This window comes from Arachis duranensis, chromosome 6, assembly GCF_000817695.3.
Source record: "Arachis duranensis cultivar V14167 chromosome 6, aradu.V14167.gnm2.J7QH, whole genome shotgun sequence".
NCBI classification, from domain to species: Eukaryota; Viridiplantae; Streptophyta; class Magnoliopsida; order Fabales; family Fabaceae; genus Arachis; species Arachis duranensis.
Genome location: NC_029777.3, coordinates 91,216,558 through 91,239,198, shown reverse-complemented (window position 1 = coordinate 91,239,198; position 22,641 = coordinate 91,216,558). Strand labels below are relative to the sequence as shown.

General features: G+C 33.8%; 3 protein-coding genes across 3 annotated transcripts; 1 reads left to right on the top strand and 2 right to left on the bottom strand.

The window, feature by feature from the left end:
- The first annotated feature begins 5,879 nt into the window (after positions 1 to 5,879).
- On the top strand, positions 5,880 to 6,815 carry LOC107494558 (uncharacterized). Its single transcript, XM_016115604.3, has one exon. The coding sequence runs from the start codon at positions 6,024 to 6,026 to the stop codon at positions 6,687 to 6,689; it is 666 nt and encodes a 221-aa protein (XP_015971090.1). The 5' UTR covers positions 5,880 to 6,023; the 3' UTR covers positions 6,690 to 6,815.
- A 9,728-nt stretch (positions 6,816 to 16,543) lies between these two features.
- LOC107494564 (protein SRC2) lies at positions 16,544 to 17,417 on the bottom strand. Its single transcript, XM_016115609.3, has one exon. The coding sequence runs from the start codon at positions 17,231 to 17,233 to the stop codon at positions 16,544 to 16,546; it is 690 nt and encodes a 229-aa protein (XP_015971095.1). The 5' UTR covers positions 17,234 to 17,417.
- A 591-nt stretch (positions 17,418 to 18,008) lies between these two features.
- LOC107494563 (probable magnesium transporter NIPA8) lies at positions 18,009 to 21,986 on the bottom strand. The gene is given in 14 exon segments (XM_016115608.3): positions 18,009 to 18,460; positions 18,547 to 18,643; positions 19,081 to 19,147; positions 19,219 to 19,309; positions 19,704 to 19,823; positions 19,918 to 20,017; positions 20,107 to 20,232; positions 20,316 to 20,358; positions 20,361 to 20,396; positions 20,794 to 20,867; positions 20,973 to 21,058; positions 21,216 to 21,277; positions 21,372 to 21,459; positions 21,814 to 21,986. Coding segments are annotated over 14 exon segments (1,296 nt in total). The 5' UTR covers positions 21,907 to 21,986; the 3' UTR covers positions 18,009 to 18,247.
- Between the last annotated feature and the right edge of the window lie 655 nt (positions 21,987 to 22,641).

Genomic DNA, 22,641 nt, shown 5'->3' with positions numbered 1-22,641 from the left:
TTGTATAACAAAACCAAACATTTTCAACTGGACATTCAGTGTGTCAGAGACAAGATTAATTCGAAACTCCTCCAAGTTGTTCATATTCCGGGAACCGAACAAATAGCAAATATATTAACTAAACCCCTCTCTTCTACTTTTGACAAGTTTAGAAACAAACTCAGAATGGTACAAAGACCACTCTTGAGTTTGAAGGGGGTGTAAAAGGTACAGAATCTTAAGAGTCTTAATATGTATATTTATAGATACGCAAACTCAATAGGATGATTGATATATTCATTTTCTAAATAACAATTACACAATCTTCTAGCATTTCAAGTTTTCTTTTCTTTTTGGTTCTTAGCTCGGTTTCTTTTAGCAGAGCTTATTTATGATCACCCACTAAGATTACTTCATGTTTGTTGTTATTATGAGAATTGTGTGTAACCAAAATAATGAAAATTATATAGAATATGTGCTGTTTATGATAGAATATTACCAAACAATAGTTTGTTTTTTTAATGTTGTTTTAAAATAATTATATTTTTAAATTATTTTTATTATTGATGATGGAATGTAGTGTGTAGATTTGTAGTATTATAATCCATGAAATTAAAAATGGTCCAATCTATTAGGGAAAAAAAAGTTAATCAACATTCATACATCTTGGACCTTTAATTAAGTATCGCATATGACAAGATTAGAAATTTGAAATCGTATCAGATGAATCTACGTTAGTATTCTATTAATAATGTCAAAGTAAAAATTTGTTAGACGAACTAATTTAATTCGTTCTAAGATTTAAAGATCTAACTGATTATTTTAAAATTCAAAAATTGAATTAATTAGCGAATAAAAACTAAAAGTTAACTAAATTAAATGTCATCTTACTGCTATCACTATCACCATAGTATATGTAGGATAGTTTAACATTAACTCATTACCGTGAAACTAATTACAAGGGAAAAAAAAGTGACTCACCAAACAAATTGGTGTACCTTTTGTGAATTTGGATCTGTGATAGATGCACTAAACGTGCGGCACTTATTTGAATACGTATAATTTTTAATATAAGAGTACATTATTATTGAGGGACAAAAACAAATTATGTTATCCTAGAGTCTGCTAGTACAAGCCATCAAGGTTCTTAATCTAATTATGAACCTTCCATTGCTAATCCAAAAGGAAGGGTTGTAGGGGAACATTGTGTATACTAAATTCAACTAGGCTGAGAGGTGGCACTACCCCTATATCACAAGCCTCCTATATAATGGACTTCTTTTTTAAGGCTAATAATTCTATGTATTGAAATGAAGCTTCCTTCTTTTGTTCCAATGACTAATAATAATAATATATTGAATTTTCCGGTCTTTGAAAAAGGACATAGCCAAAGGGGTCCTTTAGCTTATATGTATATTTTCTGTTCAATGTTTTGGACATGCCATGTTTGAGCCACTGCATTTTCTTGTATTTATAATTCTTCCAACACGGTTGTGTCCTAGCTGTACATGAATTAGAACACGTCAACCACTATAGTTCAACATACACATTGAAACATTTAATTAATTAGAGATGTGATATGTGTATTAACTCTTATTTATTTTTTTATATATGTTGAGTCTATACCATTTTGTATTATCAAACAGAGTGTTATTCTTATCATTCATATAAAATAAGTTTTATATTCTATCTAATGATGTAAAAGTATTTGTTGTTTCAGATTATATAAGACAAAATAAATGTGCATTTTGCATTTTAATTTGAGTTTAACTTGCAATATACTTGTGTGTGTTAAATAAAAATCATTTTTATTTTAATATTAGTGTCTAATTAGATATCAATATAATAAAAAAAATTGGAGACTAATAATTTTTAATATTTTTTGTCATCGTTTGAGTAATACAAATATTAAATTATCTTTAACAAATAAATTTTATTAATTTATGTATACAAAATTAATTTATCTATGTAAAACTATATATTTATTATGTACAAAATTCTTATAAATATGAATATAAATTATTATTTGCCAAAAATAATAATATTTATTAATAATGTAACATTACTCTGCAAAAAAATATTTACATCACATAAACAATATAAAGGCGAGGAACTTGAATCTCTCTTTTAGAAATTAGAAGGGACTACACCACTTGTTACCCACCAGGGACTTATGACTTGTTTAAAAACTTTTAATAGCTTAGAATTGAATTGAATTTGGTGTTTAGAATAAATTAATAAAATTGTAAAATTGAATTGAATTTCAATATTTGAAATATTTATCAAATGAATTAAATTTTTATAATAGATAATTTTATCTTTTATTAATTAATATAACATTATATTTAAATAATAAATATATTTATTTAGTAAAAAAATAAATGGTTCTTCATGCTTAATTTCAATGACAAACCAACAACAAAATATAAACATAAACTATCAAGAATCAACTTGTTGAGTGGTCTAATGATATAGTAAGTAAATAATAAAAAGATAGTTATTAAAGATAAATTATAACTACTAATTCATGTTATTAAAATAGAATAAAATTATGCAATTTTTGTTGGTTGTCATAATTGACACACTTTCCTTAAAATATTTAGACGTATTGACAAACATTTGGTATTATTAATCTAAGTTAAACGCATAAAATTTATATATGTGGATATTTTTTTAGTAAGTTTTTCAAAACAAAGTATATATTATATTATAAATGAGTTGAAGGAAAGAGAAAATAAGAAAATGAAAATGGTGAAAGAAAAAAGAGTGAATATTAAAATGTGGGAGACACCGAAAATAAAAAGTAAAAAAAATTAAGAAAAAATAATTAAATTATAAAAATATTTTAAATATTTTAAATTTTAAGTGAAATTCCAATAAAATTTCAAATCGAACTTCCTATTTTTCAAGGGGTTTTCAGAACCCTGTGTAAGACTTCCTATCTTCCACCACAATATATAATGTAAAACAATTTAAAAAAACTAAGATATCAATAATTTTAGTAAAAAAAAAATTGAAAAATTGATTAGTACTAACTCAAATATAAAAGAAAATATTGATTACTTTGTTACCTAGATTATTTCTTTATCAATAATAGGTTTACCATTGTAATTATTTTTGTAGTGAGAGTACATAAAAAAAAGTACATAGTATATAAGGTGTAATAACTCAACAAATATTTTCAAAAGGAGATTTTTCATTCTCTCCAATAATGAGAAGAACCTATCTCTCTCCCTCTCTTAATCCTTTCTGATTCATCAAACCATCAACATCACAGCTTGAACAGCTTAGGGCATGAGATTTTCTTCATGGTGCGGTGAGTGTGGAGAGCAACCAAGCTGTGAATCAAAAAAAAAAAAAAAAAAAGTTGCGAATCCAATTTTGCCATTCTCTTTCTATCCCTAATTTTTCTTTCGACATTTTCTTTCCCCCATTCTTACCTCTTCCTTCAAACTCATCCAATAGAGTTTGACGAGAGGCTATTTCGCAAGATTCTTTCTTGGTGAACATAGCTGTTCCGATCAACGAGTTGGAAGGAAGAAGATCTGAATCCCTATTACTCTGTGATTCATTGATTTCTCAAAATGGCAAACATGGCAAACAGATCCTCCCATTGCAGAGGTCGTGGAGCTACATTGGCTTGCTCTCATTGCAACAAGCAAGGCCACACAGAAGATTTATGCTATAAGAAGTATGGGTACTCCTCCCACTTCTACCAATGGCAGCAACATAACAAAGGGTTTTCGACTTATTGATTTAAAATCAAAGGAAATTTTCATATCCAGAAATGTAATTTTTTATGAAACTCATTTTCCATTTTTACATTCCACTAGCACTGACATTTCTGAAGTGCCCATTCGTACTCCACAATGCATTGATCTTTTTCAATATGATACACCATCCACACATCATTTGCAATCACCCACACATACCACACTCATAGATTCAAATGAATATTTTTCAACCTCAATGCACTCACCAATTTTCTCACACACCATTGCACCCATTACCACACCACACACTGATAATGCACCTGCATCACAACACTCTGACATCACACATGACTGAATTACTAGAAAGTCTGAAAGAGTCAAGAAACCGCCTGCTTATTTGAAGGACTATCATTGTATGACAACCCACACAGCTCACTCTAGCAATGTTTCCAACTCTAACTCTTTATATCCTATCTCACAACACTTGTCATATGATAAACTAACCCCGAAATATAAGTCACTTTCTCTAGCCATCACCTCAAATCAAGAACCTAGCACTTATGAGGAAGCGGCTGCACATGAATGTTGGAGAAAGGCAATACAAGATGAATTGACAGCTCTAGATCAGAACAGAACTTGGTGTCTCACTGAACTCCCAAAAAACAAGAAGGTTGTGGGTTGCAAATGAATTTTTCAGATAAAATTCAATATTGTGGGTTGCAAATGGGTTTTTCGGGTAAAATTCAATCCCGATGGCACCATAGAAAGGCACAAAGCGAGACTAGTTGCAAAAGGATTCACTCAAGTGCAAGGAGTAGATTATGGTGATACTTTTAGTCCAGTTGTCAAAATGACTACCCTACGAGTAATGTTAGCATTAGCAGCGGCAAAGAAATGGCATTTGAAACACAAAATTAGACCCAAGAGCCAGAAAAACAGCTTTTCTTGGTTTTAAATTAGGAACAAAGGGTTTTCGACTTATTGATTTAAAATCAAAGGAAATTTTCATATCCAGAAATGTAATTTTTTATGAAACTCATTTTCCATTTTTGGACTGTGCAACAACTTTTCACCTACAGGCTGCTTTTCGTGTACTCCGATATTTAAAAGGCCGACCTGCAACTGGTCTCTTCTTCTCCTCTACTTCTAATCTGCATCTCACTGGATTTGCCGATGCTGACTGGGCTACCTGTGCCGATACTCGTCGCTCCATTTCCGGTTATTGCTTCATGCTTGGGAACTCGCTCATTAGCTGGAAGAGTAAAAAGCAAACCACAGTTGCCAAGTCCTCTGCAGAAGCTGAATATAGGTCTCTTGCTGTTGCCACTTGTGAAGCTAGTTGGTTATCTTTCTTAATGGATTTCATTGGCTTGCCGCTTCAAAAGTCTATCACTCTATTCTGTGACAACCAGTCAGCCATTCACATTGCCAATAATCCCATTTTTCATGAAAGAACTAAACACATTGAAGTGGACTGCCACATTGTTCGTGAAAAGCATTTGTCTGGTCTCATTCATCTTATGCCAGTTCGTTCCAATGATCAACTTGCTGATTTTCTTACCAAAGCTCTGCCACCGGGTCCTTTTCTTGCCAATGTTTCCAAGCTAGGATTGTTAGATTTACACAATTCTAGCTTGCGGGAGGGTGTTACCTAGATTATTTCTTTATCAATAATAGGTTTACCATTGTAATTATTTTTTTAGTGAGAGTACATAAAAAAAAGTACATAGTATATAAGGTGTAATAACTCAACAAATATTTTCAAAAGGGGATTTTTCATTCTCTCCAATAATGAGAAGAACCTATCTCTCTCCCTCTCTTAATCCTTTCTGATTCATCAAACCATCAACATCACAGCTTGAACAGCTTAGGGCATGAGATTTTCTTCATACTTAATATTTTTCAAAAAAAAATTACAATAGATGTACTTAACAATTAAGTTATTTTATTTTCCCCTTAAAAGCCCATTAATTATTTAAAACGATATGAATTCATGTATTTGAAAGTTGAAACGGATAGTAATGGAATGCAGAAGAGGAGCGTTTGTTTGGTCCATTGTAAAAGCAACACCACCTAATTGACTTACTTGCATGAATCATATGCCTTTTGCAGCACTTAATCATCATCATTCATGATAAACTATAAACAAAATTAATAACACCAACCACTATATAAACCTCTTCTATTCATTCACCTTCCATTCTCTCTCACTCACACACACAGGGTTTTCTTTTCTTCCTGCGAGGTCTAAACCAACCTAGTCCTCGGAGAAACGGAAGAAAACCCTCCAATACCATTCTCGAGAACTATTTTTTTCCTTTGTTTCAAACAATGGAAGTACATTCTTCTTCTGTTGTAACCAAAAGGTTATGGAACGTGTTGAGGATCACGTTCTTCATGATAAGGAAGGGATTCGTTTCGAAGAGGAAGATGATGATGGACATGAATCTGATGATGAAGAAAGGGAAACTCCTCAGAAAATCTCTCGCAAATTTCATGTCATTCCATCACCATCATCATCATAAGAACATGATGGCGCGTGTTGTTACGCATGATCACTATGAATTCTCATGTAACAATAGTCCAAACCCCGTGCCAAAGCGCAACAAGCACCATTTCAATTTTCCATGTATCCATGCCCCTAATGTTCTTGAAGATCATGATTTTGAAGAAGGTAATAGTAATCATAATATTAATGCTGTGGTTTTGGTCCCTAAGACTCCAGAATACGCATTCAATTTTAGGTTTGATAATATCAACGGTTCTGATTTCGCGCCGGGCGAGAGGAAAAGCCCTCTTCTTTCATCGTCGCCGCTGATCTCAACTGTGAGGATATCCAATTACTCTGCTTTGGAGTATGATGAGAATGAAGAAATTGGAAATGGTAGTGGTGGAGTTATTGATGATGAAGCTGAGGATTTCATTAGAAGGTTCTATGAACAGTTAAGATCTCAAAGCCGCATGCAGTTACTGCATTACCAAGATAATAATGTGTAAACAGAACAATGTTAATCATCGATTATAGCTAGATCTTGCTGATGAGAAATTGGTTACTGGGAATATATGTTTGTCTAAATTATTATGAATTTTTGTTTTATATGTTATGAATTGTGATGTCCTTTATCATTGAATATTTTGTTCTGTTTTTGCTTTTTATAATATAAAATTCAATCTTTATATATACTTCAAATTTCTATATACATATGGTACGGTATTTTTGTGTAATAATAAAGGATATTCAGAAACGAACGTTGTACTATAGAACCTTTAATTTCCCTTTCTGCTAAAATCAGCTATGGGCTTTACATCATTGTGGTTGTGACTTATGATGGTGGGGGACCTTTAGATTTCACTTTTCTTATGTTTATGCCTTCTTTTCTTATTTAGTACATATAATAATTCAATGTTTTGTCTTTTGAGACCCCACCCACCAGGCACCAGCCAGCACCTACATTATTTGTCAAATGCCATTGGCAATTTTACATGTTTACAAAGTTTACAACCATAATATAAGTCTTTTAACTCTTATTCATATGATATATAATGTTATTCAAAGTTCAAATAGTTACTCAATTGATGATCTGTATGAACATGTAGAATATGCTAAAAAGGAAGTGAAAGGCTGAAAGCTACCTAGCTAGCTTGATATTTCATAGTAGTTTTATATATTATTGCATTGCTGTTTGAATTCACGTTTGAACGCTCAACATATTAATTAATTACATTATAGGGAATATACTAAAGAATTGAAGATCATATTAGTTTGTTCACGGGGGGAATTGAAGCTGTAATTAATGTTACTTTATTCTGGACACCCATATGCTCACTTGTTGGTTGAACTAGTCGAATGAAGGAAGAACTTTTAATTCTTAATGTCTCCCTAATATTCGTTGAACAATGCTAGGGAACTAAAAAGGGTGTTAGCCAAAAAACCAGTCAAATACCTTTGGGTGAAGTCAAAATCTCTACGAGTTAATATATATGGATGTTTCTTTTACTAAATATCAGAATATTTCTTTTTCATACTAAATGGATGTTCTTTTATATATTTTTCGAATTTTTTGTATTACAAATGTGAATGTCTCTATTTCTTTAAGAATTTCATATTTTTTAAAATTTTATAAATATTTAATTATTTTTGCTAAAATATAACTGGATATTTCTTTTGTTAAGTATTCGAATATTTTTTTCATATTAAATGAATTTTTTTTATATTTCTGTAATTGTTCAAGAACTCCTTTTGACTAAGATCAAGTGTGTAGTTTGCAGTCTCTTCAAGGAACCTCTTTCTCATCAGTACAACAAAACAAGGAATTTGCATGAACACCGGTGTCAGATTCCCATACATTGACATACTCATCATGAGGACCCCAGTAACCACTTTGTATGGATCCATATGCAACAGTGTCACTTGCCCACAATGTCCATCCAACTCAGCAACTGACGGTACGGAAACACAGGAGCTGGATACGACACGAATGTTGGCTGCTGGCGATAAAGAATAAGAGATTGTGAAGAGCAATGCATGATGTCATCTGTCCGTCCCGATCCCTCCCAACACAGCAATGGCGGCCACTGAGTTAGGGTTGAGCGTTGAAGGTGGATCATGATGAATTCATCGCTGGAAATTAGGGAGTTCCATGAACAGCACACACTCCTCAGTCGTAGGAGGACCCTCACTGAAAGCCTCAACAAGATTTTCCTAATCACCTCTTCTGGAAGTTCATCTTTGTACTCATGACGGTGAGAGAGAGAGAGGTTTGTGTGTGTGATTATTGGAGGTGGGTAGGTTAATGTGAGAGAGAAGAGAAAGATATTTATAGGTTTTAATTAGGTTTAATTAATCAAATTTAAATTTTTTAAATTTTAAATTTAAAAAATTTAAAATTAATTATTAATACAAATTAATGTGATTTTGTTTAGTTTTTTGCTGGTAACCTCTTGGTTCCATATACTTTTCCATATTTGTTAGGTGATATAGAAAAGAGAAATGTTTGGCATAGTTATTTTATCCTTAATAGTGCTGATAAAGTGGTGTGAGAAAGCACATCCATCTTTCTTCTAATATAATTTTATTGATTAAAACTTAAGTCCTACTAGATACATAAATAAATATTTTCATATAAAAATGGCATTTGTAAACCAATTTCAGCCACTATATAAAAATACAGTAAAATAGTACATATGGGTACGGTAAATAATGCGACGCGCCTGAAAAATAGAACCCACCCAGTTTCTTTATCGTGCCACTACTCTCCTCTTTTTTGACCATGCGGTTTTTTCTCTTCTCAGCATAACGGTTCACTCTCCTCTTCTTCGATTGTGCCACTGCACCTCACTCCTCACTTTCTTCTCTTTTGCGCACAACGCTTCACTCTGCTCTTTGATCGCACCATTGCTCCTCACTCTTCACTTTCTTCTCTTCTACGCACAGCGTTTCACTCTTCTCTTCTTAGTGCCGTTTACTTTTCTCTTCTCAGTGACTTATTTTGAATGCATTACGTTGATTTATTTTTGTTCTTCTTATCTTAGAGCTTTGATTCTATTTTTATTGGTCAGATTAAGAAAGTTGCTGCAATGAAATCCACAAGCTCGATTGATGAGGTTTGTGCTTTGTTAAGTTCATATGTTGTTAAATTTTGATTTTGGATTTGATTTTAAGTGTTTTTTATTTGTTATTTTTTGATTCGTTAATTATGAGTTTTTTATTTATCCACTAAAGAAGACAAAATTGTAAAGCTAGGATAATTGTAAATAGGAATAAGAAGTTGGAATATGTGTTAACCTCTGTGAATATTCATTATAACTATATTGTTAGTCCTAACATGGTAAAGACTTTGAAAAAGAACAAGAAACTAAGTTTGCATGTCAAACAGATAGCTGAGATCAATGATGAAGCTTGTGTTACAATGAGAAACACCTATCAGAGTTTAGCAACTGCTGCTGGTGGACATGACAAATTGATTTTTACCAAAAAAATCTTGAAAATCATATAGTAAAAAGTGTCAAGTTATACAAGAGGAGGCGGATGTGCAATCATTAATGCAGTATTTTCATAGGAAGCAGCAGCAAAATCAAATTGGATGAGCAACATCGCCTAGAGCATGCTTTTTGGGCCGAAGCTAGAAGTCGTGCTGCTTATGAGTGCTTTGGCGACGTTGTGAGCTTTGATACGACGTACCAAACAAATAGGTATGACACCTCAGTTATATGTTTCAAGTTAATTATATGTACCCTTACTTTTGCATGTTTTTTATGTATAGGAATAGATAAAATAGAATGCTTACTTTGCATGATATATTGAATTTGATTGTTTTATTTACTCAATTTGATTATATTGTGCATGATTTTAGCATCATGTTTGATTATAGTATGATATAGATTTCTAAGTTTGATTGTTACTTTGACGACTATAATTGGATTATCAATTTTATTATAGATATGATATATCTTTTGCCTTATTTGTTAGGGTTAATCACCATGGTTAATCAATGTTACTTGGTTACACTCTTTTTTTCATGCGAAGAAGAGAGCTCTTTTATTTGGTTATTTGATTGTCAGATGCGATGTATGAGTGGCAAGCCACCTATTGGCATATTGACGGATCAATGTAAAGCTATGCGAAATGCGATTGAAAAATTCTTGCCGATGACACGATAGTGTATTTGGCATATCTTGAAGAAAAATTTCAGAAAAATTAAGAGTATACAAGCAATCTAAAGAGATTACTGCTGAGATGAGACATTGTGTAGGAGTCTATGTCTAATGAGGCATTTGAGAGCTTTTGGATTGATTTTCTCAATAGATTCAATTTGCATGATAATAATTAGCTAGCAAGTATTTTTTGAGTTTGATTATCTTGTATCTGTTTGATTATTTATCTTTTATTAATCAATATGCCTTACAAATTTGATTATGCACATTTCATGTTTTCAAGTTTATACAAAAAAACGTTACAAGTGAGTCCTTGTTTTTCTCAGCAACAACTTTTGGATAGGCATGAGTAGCACTCAAATGAGTAAAAACATGTGGATTTTGATTCTCTAAATTTTGAATTTTACTTTATAAGGCAAAATATGATCTATCTCCATTTATTTTATAGGTGGGACAAAGAGAAAGCATTCAATGGTGAGAGATCTCACTTTATTCTCTAAAGTGAAAATCTAAAATTTAGAGAATCCAAATTCAAAACATGCATACATTATGAAGGGCTACCTAACCTTAGAGTAATTTGCAACAATTTGTAATGCAATATGACAATTGTCTTATAAATAAAGTCCAAAAAGAATATGAATTAGATGTTGCTACATTTAATACCATTATCCCTTATGCTACTATCTCTCTTATTGAGAAACAATTTCAAAAGAAATATACTCATGGTATGTTTAGTGAGCTTCAAAAGGAGTTTAGGACAAAGGCTAATTGCATTACAATAAAAGAGCATGAGGAGGGATATATTATTACTTACAAGATTATAGAAGTGAGTGAGCATGATGATAAAATGTTTGATTTTATGTATGAGGTGTTGTTTGATTCCTCAACTTCAATAGTTTATTGTCAATGCCACCTTTTTTAGTCAAAGAGAATGTTATGCTGTCATAGTCCTTTTGGCCTTGGTCTTGAAAGAGTGAAGAAATTGCCAGACAAGTATATCCTTGATCAGTGAAAGAAAACTTTAAGGTGCAAGCACAATAGCATAAAGTCTAGCCATGATCCAAGTCATTTAGAGCCAATAAAAAAAACGATTGATGAGATGTGCAATCAACTTTACAACATTGCAGAAGTAACTGCATGAGAAAGGATATATTGTCAGTTACAATGTTATAAAAGAGAGTGAGCACATTAGCATGAAGTTTATGCTAGACTTTGTGATACTGTGCTTGTGCTTTAAAATTTTCTTCCACCAATCTTGAATATAGTTATTTGACAATTTTTTCACTCTTTCAAGACCAAGGACAGCAAAATTATGGTAGCATAACATTTTCTTTTTTACTAAAAATGATGGCATTGGAAACAAACATCTGAAGTTGAGGAATCAAACAACACCTCATACATAGAATCAAACATCTTATCATCATACTCAATATTTTCTGTCCTTGTAAGTGACAATATATTTCTCCTCATGTTCTTTTGTTGTAATGCAATTAGTTTTTATCCTAAACTCTTTTTGAAACTCACTAAACATGTCATGAGTATATTCCTTTTGAAATTGTTTCTCAATAGGAGAGAGGCAGTAGCACAAGGGATAATGGTATTAAAAGTAGTAACATCCAATTCATGTTCTTTTAGGGCTTTATTTGTAAGACAATTGTCATATTGCATTATAAATTGTTGCAAATTGTTCTTTGAGGTTAGATAACCCTTCATAAATGCATGCATACTTTCACTCCTTTGAGTGCTACTCATACTTGTCCAAAAATTGTTGCTGAAAAAAATAGAGATCCACTTGTAACATTTTTCATACAAATATGAAAATATGAAATGTGCAAAATCAAACTTGTAAGGCATATTGAATAATAAAAGATAAATAATCAAACAACAGATATAAGATAATCAAACTCATAAAATACCAGCTAACCAATTATTATCATGCAAATTGAATTTATTGAGAAAATCAATCTAAAAACTCTCAAATACCTTATTATACCTAGACTCCTACACAATGTCTCATTTTAGCACTAATCTCTTTAGATTTCTTGTATGCTCCTAATTTTTCTGGAATTTTCTTCAAGATATGCAAAATACACTATTAATATTGTGTCATCGGCAAGGATTTTTCAATCGCAATTTGCATAGCTTTCCATTGATCCATCAATATGCCAATAGGTGGTTTTCCACTTATATTGTATCCAACAATCAAATAACCAAATAAAATAGCTCTCTTCTTCGCATGAAAAAAGAGTGTAACCAAGTAACACTGATTGGCCATGGTAATTAACCCTCAACAAATGAGGCAAAAGATATATCATATCTATAATAAAATTAAGAATCCAATTATAGTCGTCAAAGTAACAATCAAACTCAAGAATCCATATCATACTATAATCAAACATGCTGCAAAAATCCTGCACAGTATAATTAAACTGAGTAAATAAAACAATCAAACTCAAGATATCATACAAAGTAGCAGCAAATGCATTCTATTCTACCTCTCCTTATACATCAAACACATGCAAAAACAAGAGTACATATAATTAACTTGAAATATATAATTGTAGTGCCGTGCCTATTTCTTTGGTATGTCGTATCAAAGCTCACAACGTCACCAAAGTGCTTATAAGCAGCACGGCTTCTAGCATCGGCCTAAAAAGCATGCTCTATGCGATGTTGCTCATCCAATTTAACTTCATAAAAGAAGTTGTGCTTTTGCTGCTATTTCCTATGAAAATAATGCATTAATAATTGCACATTCTCCTCTTCTTGTATGACTTGACACTTTTTGCTATATGATTTCGAAGATCTTTTCCAATAAAATTCGATTTGTCATGGCCAGCAGCAGTTGCTAAACTCTGATAGGTGTTTCTCATTGTAATACCACTTTCATGATTGATCTCAGCTATCCGTTTGGCATGCAAGTTTAGTTCCTTGTTCTTTTTCAACGTCTTTGCCATGCTATGACTAACAACATGGTTATACTGAATATTCATAGAAATTAACACATATTCTAGCTTCTTATCCTTCTTTACAATTATCCTAGCTTTACAATTTTGTTCGAAAGTTAGATTTGTCTTTTTTAGTGGATTAATTTTTTATCTTCGATAACCAGCTCTAGAACATACCAAGATTTGATATGTAATCTTTCTATTTTGATTCCACTTAACAGTTTTTATATTCTACGAAAAGTTAACCCTCTATGCATAATTGGTATAAAAAGTTTTGTCTATATAAGAAAATGTCATTCCTATGATTAGAACAACCTAAAACATGGTTAATTAAACTCTTAAAAATAAGTTGAAAGGTGTTTGATTACTGATAATGGATAAAAAATAAAAAATCTCATAATTAACATATCAGAAAAGTAACAAATCAAAAACAATTAAAATTAAATCAGGAATCAAAATTTAACAACATAAGAATTTAACACAGCACAAACCTCGTCATTCGAACTTGTGGATTCAATTGAATTCTGACATTACTTCAATAAACAGCAATTTTCTTAATCTGACCAATAAAAATGGGATCAAAACCCAAAGATAAGAAGAACCAAAATAAAGCAACATAATACCTTCAAAATAACTCACTGATAAATGGCTCTAAGAACACAAGAGTGGAGCGCTGTGCAGAAAAGAAAAGAAAGTGAGGAGTAAAGAGCAATGGCACCATCGAAGAGCAGAGTGAAGCGCTATGTGAAAAAAAAGAAGAAAGTAGAGAGTGAGGTGCAGAGAACCGCTACACCGAGAAGAGAAGAAATCGAGCGATCGAAGAAGATGAGAGCAATGACGTGATGAAGAAACTAGGTGGGTTCTGTTCAAGGTTTTGAAAATCAGACTGGACCGGTCGGTTCGACCGGATTAACCAGAAACCGGTCATTTAGCCAATTCAGTTGATGCTAAAACTTGAACTGCAAAAAACCTGCGGAAAAACCGACTGAACCAGTGATTAACCGGCGAACCATATGAACCGACTGGGTTTTTCGGCATCCATGTTCGCTACTATATATATTAAAAAAAAAAAGAAACGAAACCAGAGAGGCAGAGAGCACCTCTTCTCAGTTCTCTCTCACAAACACACTCACGAAACCCTATCAGAGCTGCAGCCATCTTCAAGTTCCAGAACGCGTGCCAACCTCCGCCACTCTCGCTGCCTACAGGGACATCCCTTTCGAAGGTCTGCTTGGCCCTCTCAAATGTCAAGCCAGTCATCGTCGGTGGCCCTGAGTTGCTGATTTTTTTGTTTTTGTTAAGTTTGGTTCGCTTATGGCTCTCACCGGCACGCCTCAACTCAGTCGTGGACTGCTCTCATCGCCGTCGCTCACGCACATTTGCTTCTCGTCGGCATTTTTCTGCTTCGTCTCTGTTCTTTCTCTCTTTCTCGTAGCTTAGTCACTGTCACCGGCGGAGTTAATTTTCTTCATTGTTCATTATTATTAATAGGGATGGATTGATGTTGTTTTGTTCTGACTTCTGGGTTAATTATTGGTAATTTTCTGAGTTATTTTTGTGCTTTTTTTTTAAATTCTGATTTAATTTACTAGTTGTTGGCTTGTTTCCGAGTAAAATTAGTAAACCTTAAAAATTTGGTTTGTTATATTAATTCTGATTTCTAAGTTTTGTTAAGTTTGCTGGTGATACTTTGTTGGGAATGAATGTGTCAATATACAATTGAGATACTTGTGCTCTTCAACTAGATCTAGCTCTGATTTGACACTGGAAGAAGAGTTTTCAGTTGAAATCCCAGACGAAAAAACTGATAAGCTTGCTCGTGGTGCCAAAGTTGCGAAATACATAGCCTCAACTAAAGTGGACTAGAAAATTGTTGAAAAGTCCTGAAACTTTACTCTATTATTCTTTTGGGGATGTGGAATTCTAAGTCATATGAACTGTGTTAAGTTTGCTTAGTAGCATATATGACTTAATGTTAGTTTCCTTAACAGTGTGCTTTATATGAGAATGTCTTAATCGAGTTGAAGAATACCAAATAATTGATCTTAGCTAATAATGAACACTTGTGTTAGTTTACTTGGTGATGCTTATGATCTTTGCTTTTTTGTTTTTGTTTTTTGGGTTTTTGAATTCTTTGGCTTTGGATGCTTAGAAGTTTTTGGAATATAAATTTTTGTTGAATACTTGATTAGTATTGAGAATATAAATATAATAGAACAAGATTTAGTTTAAGAAAGAGTGAAAGAAGAGCAGGTAAACTCTTGATTATTAGTTTGTTATTCTGTTTCAGGTCAATAGCTTTCATATATATAATGTGCATACTTTGAATATGGAAGTGTGATTCAATTTTTAGTTCAAAATAATATAATCAATGTGTATTAATTCTCAACAATTATGTTCTCAATTTCAAGTTTTTGAATTCATTTCTTTGTTTTATATATCACAAAAATTCTTCTCATTTATTATGAATTCTTAGTGATAAAATATGAACACATCACTATGTGAAATGGTAAATTTTAAAATTTTATTAGTTTAGAAAATATTAAATTTGAATATTTAAAATTCTATATTAAATTTTTAATGATTTTATTATATATTTAATTAAATCGGTTCGATCTCGATTTAATTTCGGTTAAACCATTGAATCTTTAAACTAGTTACTTGACCGATTCAATAATCGATTCGGTTCTCGCAACTTTAGTTCTGTTTTTCAAGTGCTCGCAACTTTAGTTCTGTTTTTCAAGTGCGTGGCATTATTTACCGTATCCGTATGCACTATTTTACCGTATTTTTATCCTGCGACTGAAATTGATATACAAATAACATTTTAAATAGCATTTTTTGTAGAAATTAGAAAGCATAAATTAACCTTAGAATTCTTACCAACCAACCAAGGTTATATACCAAATATAAACAGCCCAGAGTCTACATGAATATCTTTTATTTTGGTTAATCTATCTTTTTTACCCCTAAAAAAACAAAAAAAAAATAAAATCTAACTTCCAAATATCATCAAATCATAGTATCGCCAAAAATTTGGATACAAAAACTATACACACACTTCGGCCCACTATTATTCCGGCCCATTTTCCTTACCACCTGTTTTCGAAACTTGGGCCTGAAGAAGCCCACGGATGAGGATGATGGACCACATGCTCAACGGGCGGGTAATAGGATCCTCCGTGCGCTACCGGAGGCGGATACGGATACGGATACGGCGGCATAGGCGGAGGCGGAGGTGGCGGACAGTTACAAGCGCACCCCCCGTACCACCGCCGCAGACGGAGAATAGGCCCCTCCCGAACCCACCGTCGGATAGCAACACGCGCTCCCAATCGCCGTCGTCGTTGTCGTCATCGGAGGATACTGCACCAACGAATGGTTGGGATTAAAATCCTGTGGATCCAACACAGGGTAACCAGAAATTCTCCCATCCAAAATCTGTGACGACTCATACCTATCCCCAGTCCCTTTCAATCGATACGAAAAATTGAAGATCCCGTTAGGTTTTCCCTCGCCGGACCGAACCTGGTAGCTAACAGAGCTCGCCGCGTCAGATTTGGCGGCGTCGCGGACGAGATCAGCCACGGGGACGCGGCATTCACCGATAAGCTTGTCGCCGAGGAGAGTACCGTCGTGGCGGAACTCGAAGCGGAAGAAGAGGCCCTCGGAACCTTCTAGAAGCGAGGGCGTAATCCACGCCAGGTCGAAGATGGCGTCGTGGTGCCACTCCGGGTTAGCTCCGTCGCCATCGGCTTCTCTGTCGGTTCTAGTCCGCTGCTGTTGACTCTGGCTTTCTTTGAGGGTCCTGTTGGGGTCGTCGCTCTCGATCCAAACGACGGCGTATAGGGTGAGTTTCTGGAAGAAGTTGAATGCCTTTAGATCGTTGCAAGAGATTAGTTTCAGCTCCATGGTTGGAACAGCTTCCTTTCGATGCATGTTTCTTTCTTCTTCTTTTTTTTTTTGTTGGAGATTATTATTAGCGTTGGGAATGTGGGTTGTTCCTTTGTTTTATATAATTTTTCTTGGTTTGGGCTGGAATTGGATTTTTTTGGGTTTGAATGGAAGGTGTAACTTGAATTGTTGAATGTAGTACGCGGAGATATTTCCAGAGAGAAGCACCTTCCTCGAACAAACTACCACTCTTCTACTCAGTTCCCTTTTAACTAACCTGTCTCTTTTGTCCATGCTTACGAGTTAAGACTCTTTTGGATGGTGCTCCATAATAAGTTAATATCCTAAAAAACAACACCAACAACAACAACAAAAAAGTCTTCTCTCTCTAGATGTCATTCGCTACATGAATCAAACGATGTCATTAAACTCTATCGTATATTATGTCTAAAGACTCTCTATGTCATTAAACTCTATCGTATATTATGTCTATAGAGACACCGTTTATATGGAAGTCTCTCTGTCTTTCACCGGCTATTAAAAAAATGTTATAATCTCAATTTAGTTTTTCTTCTAAACTAATTATTATTTAACAATTATATAATTACTTGCTTAATTAGTTAACTTAAAAATCAATTCAATTATTACTATTCAATTCATGTATTCCTATTGCTTCTTTCCAAAAGTAATTCAAATCTCTTTCGTATCATGTTAATCCCCTTTAATACCATCAACGAATTGATCGGAAGGTGTGGTGTTCGTACATTTTGAGTTGGGTATACTGTGGAAAGTAAAACTGCTAACTAATCACAGTTCGATCTCACTCTGATTTTATTTTCTTTTCATTATACAAGCAGCAATATACAATATACAAGTTGAAACAATCTTGTTTTGGGTGCATTTTTTTTCTTGGGTGATTTTACATGAATGCTCGGTAGAGCAAATAATTGAATTCTAATTGGCTTTAGATCTAAGCGCCTCCAAATATTACAAAACGTGGCGAAGACAAACTATAAGAAACAAATATCGTGGCCATGGGTTATCCTATAACTACCACTATCAAGGACTCTCCGGGAGAGCGTGGCTAGTTCCAAGCAATTCCTCGCCTTCCTCTTTGGGGACCTTGCTCCAACTTCTCATCGACAAAAACCTCGCTCGCTCGATACCACCACCTCTGAATCCGGTCATTCTCGATGACATCATTGGCATCACAAGAACTGAAGATGCCTGAATTGTATCCTCCCCAAACCCAAGAGACATTGCACAAGTATTCTGCATGGGAAGACAAGCTCAGATTGTGTTCCATATCAAAACTGATTAAGTTTATAAAAGGTGAATGCTAATGCAATTACCAATACCTTGGCTTTGACTAGCATGCTTGAAATCTTCATCAGCGTTCCTTTTACAAATGATCTTGATTCTGTGTTTTGTGCTTCTTCCTGAGTCGCTACCAACCTGTAACAAATAAACAATATCAAATTTCGCAACTCAATCTAGAAGATTATGGCCAAATCAAGGGAAAGAAAATACAGGAATGATACACATTGTGCCAACAACTTCTTGGATGATTAAAAGAAAATGCACTAAAAGCTGTCTTAACCAGGTCAATATTCCATGCCAGAGATTTCATTTAGTTGGGAATGTTCTAGAGCCTAAGGAGGGTTGTATGTGAGTTAGGTTTCTGGAAGGGATCACAAACAACCCGTTAGACTAACATGATATGATCAACTAGAACTTCACTCACAGTGGTCTTCCCAAAGATCCTTAAAGTTAGGGAAGAAGATATATGATAAATGGTTTACATTATTAGTCAATCGTGGTACCACACTAGCCCTACACCCCCCTTTCCTCCCTTATCCCATCAACAAGAGTTCATGAGGGCTTATTTATACCTGTTTGATTCCGTTGCAATTCCAGAGGTTGCCATCGAATCCAAAGAACTATCTTTGGCCTCACCACCTAAAAAAAGAAAAGGAGTTTAATTCTGCATACTTTGAACCATTGTATAACCATCAAAACATTATAATTACCTTTTGAATCATCAGGTGCCAACAAAGAAATGCCGACGAATACACAAGTCATTCCTAGTATAAACATCGTTGTCCTTAATGCATCAAATACCTGTTTTCAGAGAATAAACTTTGCATGAGACAAATTCGCTATGCAAAGTTCAAACACATCAATATTCATCATATTCTAGTCCACAAACTGCAGTAGTCCAGAAGATGTCAGATGACTAACTATTGGGTACATATCTCACCATTAGATGGAACTTTCAAACCAGATTTTCGAAAACTATTAAACTAAATGACACATTGCAGGAAGCTAAAAGCACTGAGAAAATTTAGATCCATCATCCCAGTTCATCAATAACCCAGAGCTTCCATATTATATGACCTTATTTATCTTCCCAAATTTAATTCAATAATGTTACTTAAAACAGAATTTTGATGAGGATGGTCAGCATCCATTAGCCCCACGCTCAAATCATCTGTATAAGACAGAGGTAAAGTACCTGATACTCTTGAAAGTAAATAATTCCTGTACAGATGGAGAAGAAAGTCCAAGCTATCTGAAACATGGGAACAATAAGGATTGCATCAAACAAGGACAGTCCTTCGTTCAACCTGGTCATCTGCACACACAAAAATAGAGTAAGTCAGCACTCATGTTTATAAATAGCTATCACAGGTCTCCCACTGTCATTGCATGCAATTATTAGCCCTTACCCAAAACCCAGCTGTACTGAGGAATAAAAGAAGCATTGAATATGTGAACCAGCTGTGTAACTGATAACCGCCAGACATGGCAAGTCGAAGGAGGTTCGACCTGCCACAAAATTAAGCATCAATGTTAGACAAAAGGAAAAGCGGCTACCCATTCATAGAGCACAATAAAATGTTGAATTGCTAACTCACAGAGATTTTGCAAACAGCACTGAACATGAACCTACAGCACCTGAAACTATCGCATAGGAGAAAGGTAGAAGCATGTGCCAATAAGGTCTAAGGTTATGTCCTGATACAGAAAGCAGTTCTCCTCTCCTACATAATTCACACGATACTCAGAAACAAGCCAATTGATTGTTTAACCTAACAAGTAATAACAATGAAATATCATTTATCACCTGTAAATGAAGTGATGCAAGGCAATAACTAAGACCAAAACTAAAAGGTATATTTATCTGCTAACTCCTCTGGTGTATAAACTGAAATGAAAGTAGTTTACAATGTATCAGCTTACAACATTGTAAGATCTTGGTTAAACAAATACTTATTATATCATAACATACAATTGGAGATTTTGGCATATATTAAATCTTATAGATCAACAAGCACGAAGAACACTGATATTTTGAATGGATATTTCCGTTAAGACACATGCCACTTCCTACATTTAACATTTAACATGCCATAAGTTAGGTGTATTTAGATAAATCAATATCCTGAATTAGGTAGTATGTTGCTACAGCCAACTCAAGTATCCATTATCCAATTGCAGAAATTAATTGATACTAGAGCACTATCTGTCAGCAGCATAATTTTTATTACTTTTTCAAAGACACCGTTGCACAGATTTAGTTGCACTAGGGAATAAATACGTACCAGGTGATTGGTGATTGCCAAAAGCAACTAGAAAAACATTGCCAAGAACAATGAAGGCAGTGGCAACCAATACCCTGTTAAGAAGTCGAAGATCGAGTAATTGGAAGAGACTAAACAAGGATGATGATAGGCCAAAAACGGAAACAGTGTTCTCAATTAACAATTAGCATACCGCATACCTGACAGTTACCAATTTGTTCAAGACAAAATAAGCAAATGCAATGTTAGAAACAAACTGAACAGATCCAAGGGCAGCAAGAAGTGACTGCACACAAAAGAGAAGAATATGCAATTAAAGGAAAGGAAATGCATCCATCAAAATTTATACTAGCCAAGCATAACAGTATGAAACTACTGCAAGCTATGATAAAATTACTTCAAATGCTTGGCCATGAATCCCAGTAAAATCATAGGCAATGTACCTGAGCAGCATATCCAAAGGAAATGAAGTTCAAGCAATTTCCAAGAATGAAAAGTAAGATACCTGCATAGCAAGAAATATGAATGCAATCAAAACAAGAAATCAGCCACCTGAGGTAGAAGGTGAAAAATCTATATACAAATGTAAAAGTCTATACCAACTCTCCAAATCTGAAAGTGTATAATAGGCTTAAGAGGCAGCTTTCCACTTGTCCCGTCGCCTCCAATTACTGAATGTTTTTCTCTCTGCAAAACATACAGCCCAACCACTTCATCCTTCCAAAGTAAATAAGTAATTTGATATAATAAAAATAGTATTAGGTATTAACATATTTGATATTTCTCTGAGCGTGTTTACATATTAAAATATTATCTAGTAAGTAGGCTAATATAGGTGATAAAAAATGCCATATATAATGAAAAGGAAAAACAAAGGCAATTAGAATGGAAATATAACCTCAGTTTTAACACTCCAACTTAATAGTCAAGAGGTTTACTTATTACAACTGCTAAAATCTCTTAACATCATACATTTGCAAAATGAAATTTCCCAACTCATTAAACAAAAGAATGAAACACACCCAAGAACATGTCACTTACCTCGTTATGCCCTAATTTAAGAAGATTGGTGCCAAAGTTTATAGCAAGGCTACCAAAAAGGTTGATGAAAGCACCAACAATCCACTTCCCCATGTATAAAAAGATGTGGCAACTTGAAGGAGAGCCTACATGCAGCAGAAATTGAGGAATGCTGTCTAGCAGATGCTGGTTCCTCCAAGTAGGCCAGTTTCAGAACCTAACTTGGTGTAGACAACAGTCTTATGTCACCTGAACCAAAAATGCAAGGAATTAATTAAATCATGTCTTTATAGAGTTAAGTGCAGATAATCAATAGGTAAGAACTTTATTAGATAAAATAAAGTTACAGGGCTAAATCTATGAGCAAAATTATTAAATTAGTGAAGCTAATGAAATCGCCAAAAAAAAAAAAAAGCAGTTTCTAGCTACTAATTCCATATTAAACGCTGAAACCACAAAAAACATGACATGCGATATACCAAAATTGTGCATGAACCTGAGTAAATACATTCATTAATGGGCACAAATTCGTAGAGAAACAATGCAATTATGCTTCCCTTTAACATCTCTCAATATTCCAGATCCATAAACTATCACAATGTGTCAAATGAATAACCCAACTACGTACCCCCAAAAAAGGAGGAAGGAATCAAACCACGAAAAAGAAAGAAAGAGCTCCTAAATCCTAAGTCCTACGAAACATGCTTCGCTGAAGAATCCAGATCTGCTAAGTTAACAAGAAAAATTGAAGAAGAGACAGAAGAAAGAAAAGATAGAAACTAAAGAAATACAAAAAAAAAAAAGAATCGTAAGAGATTAGCAAGCTAGTTGATTTACCTTCTAAAAGAA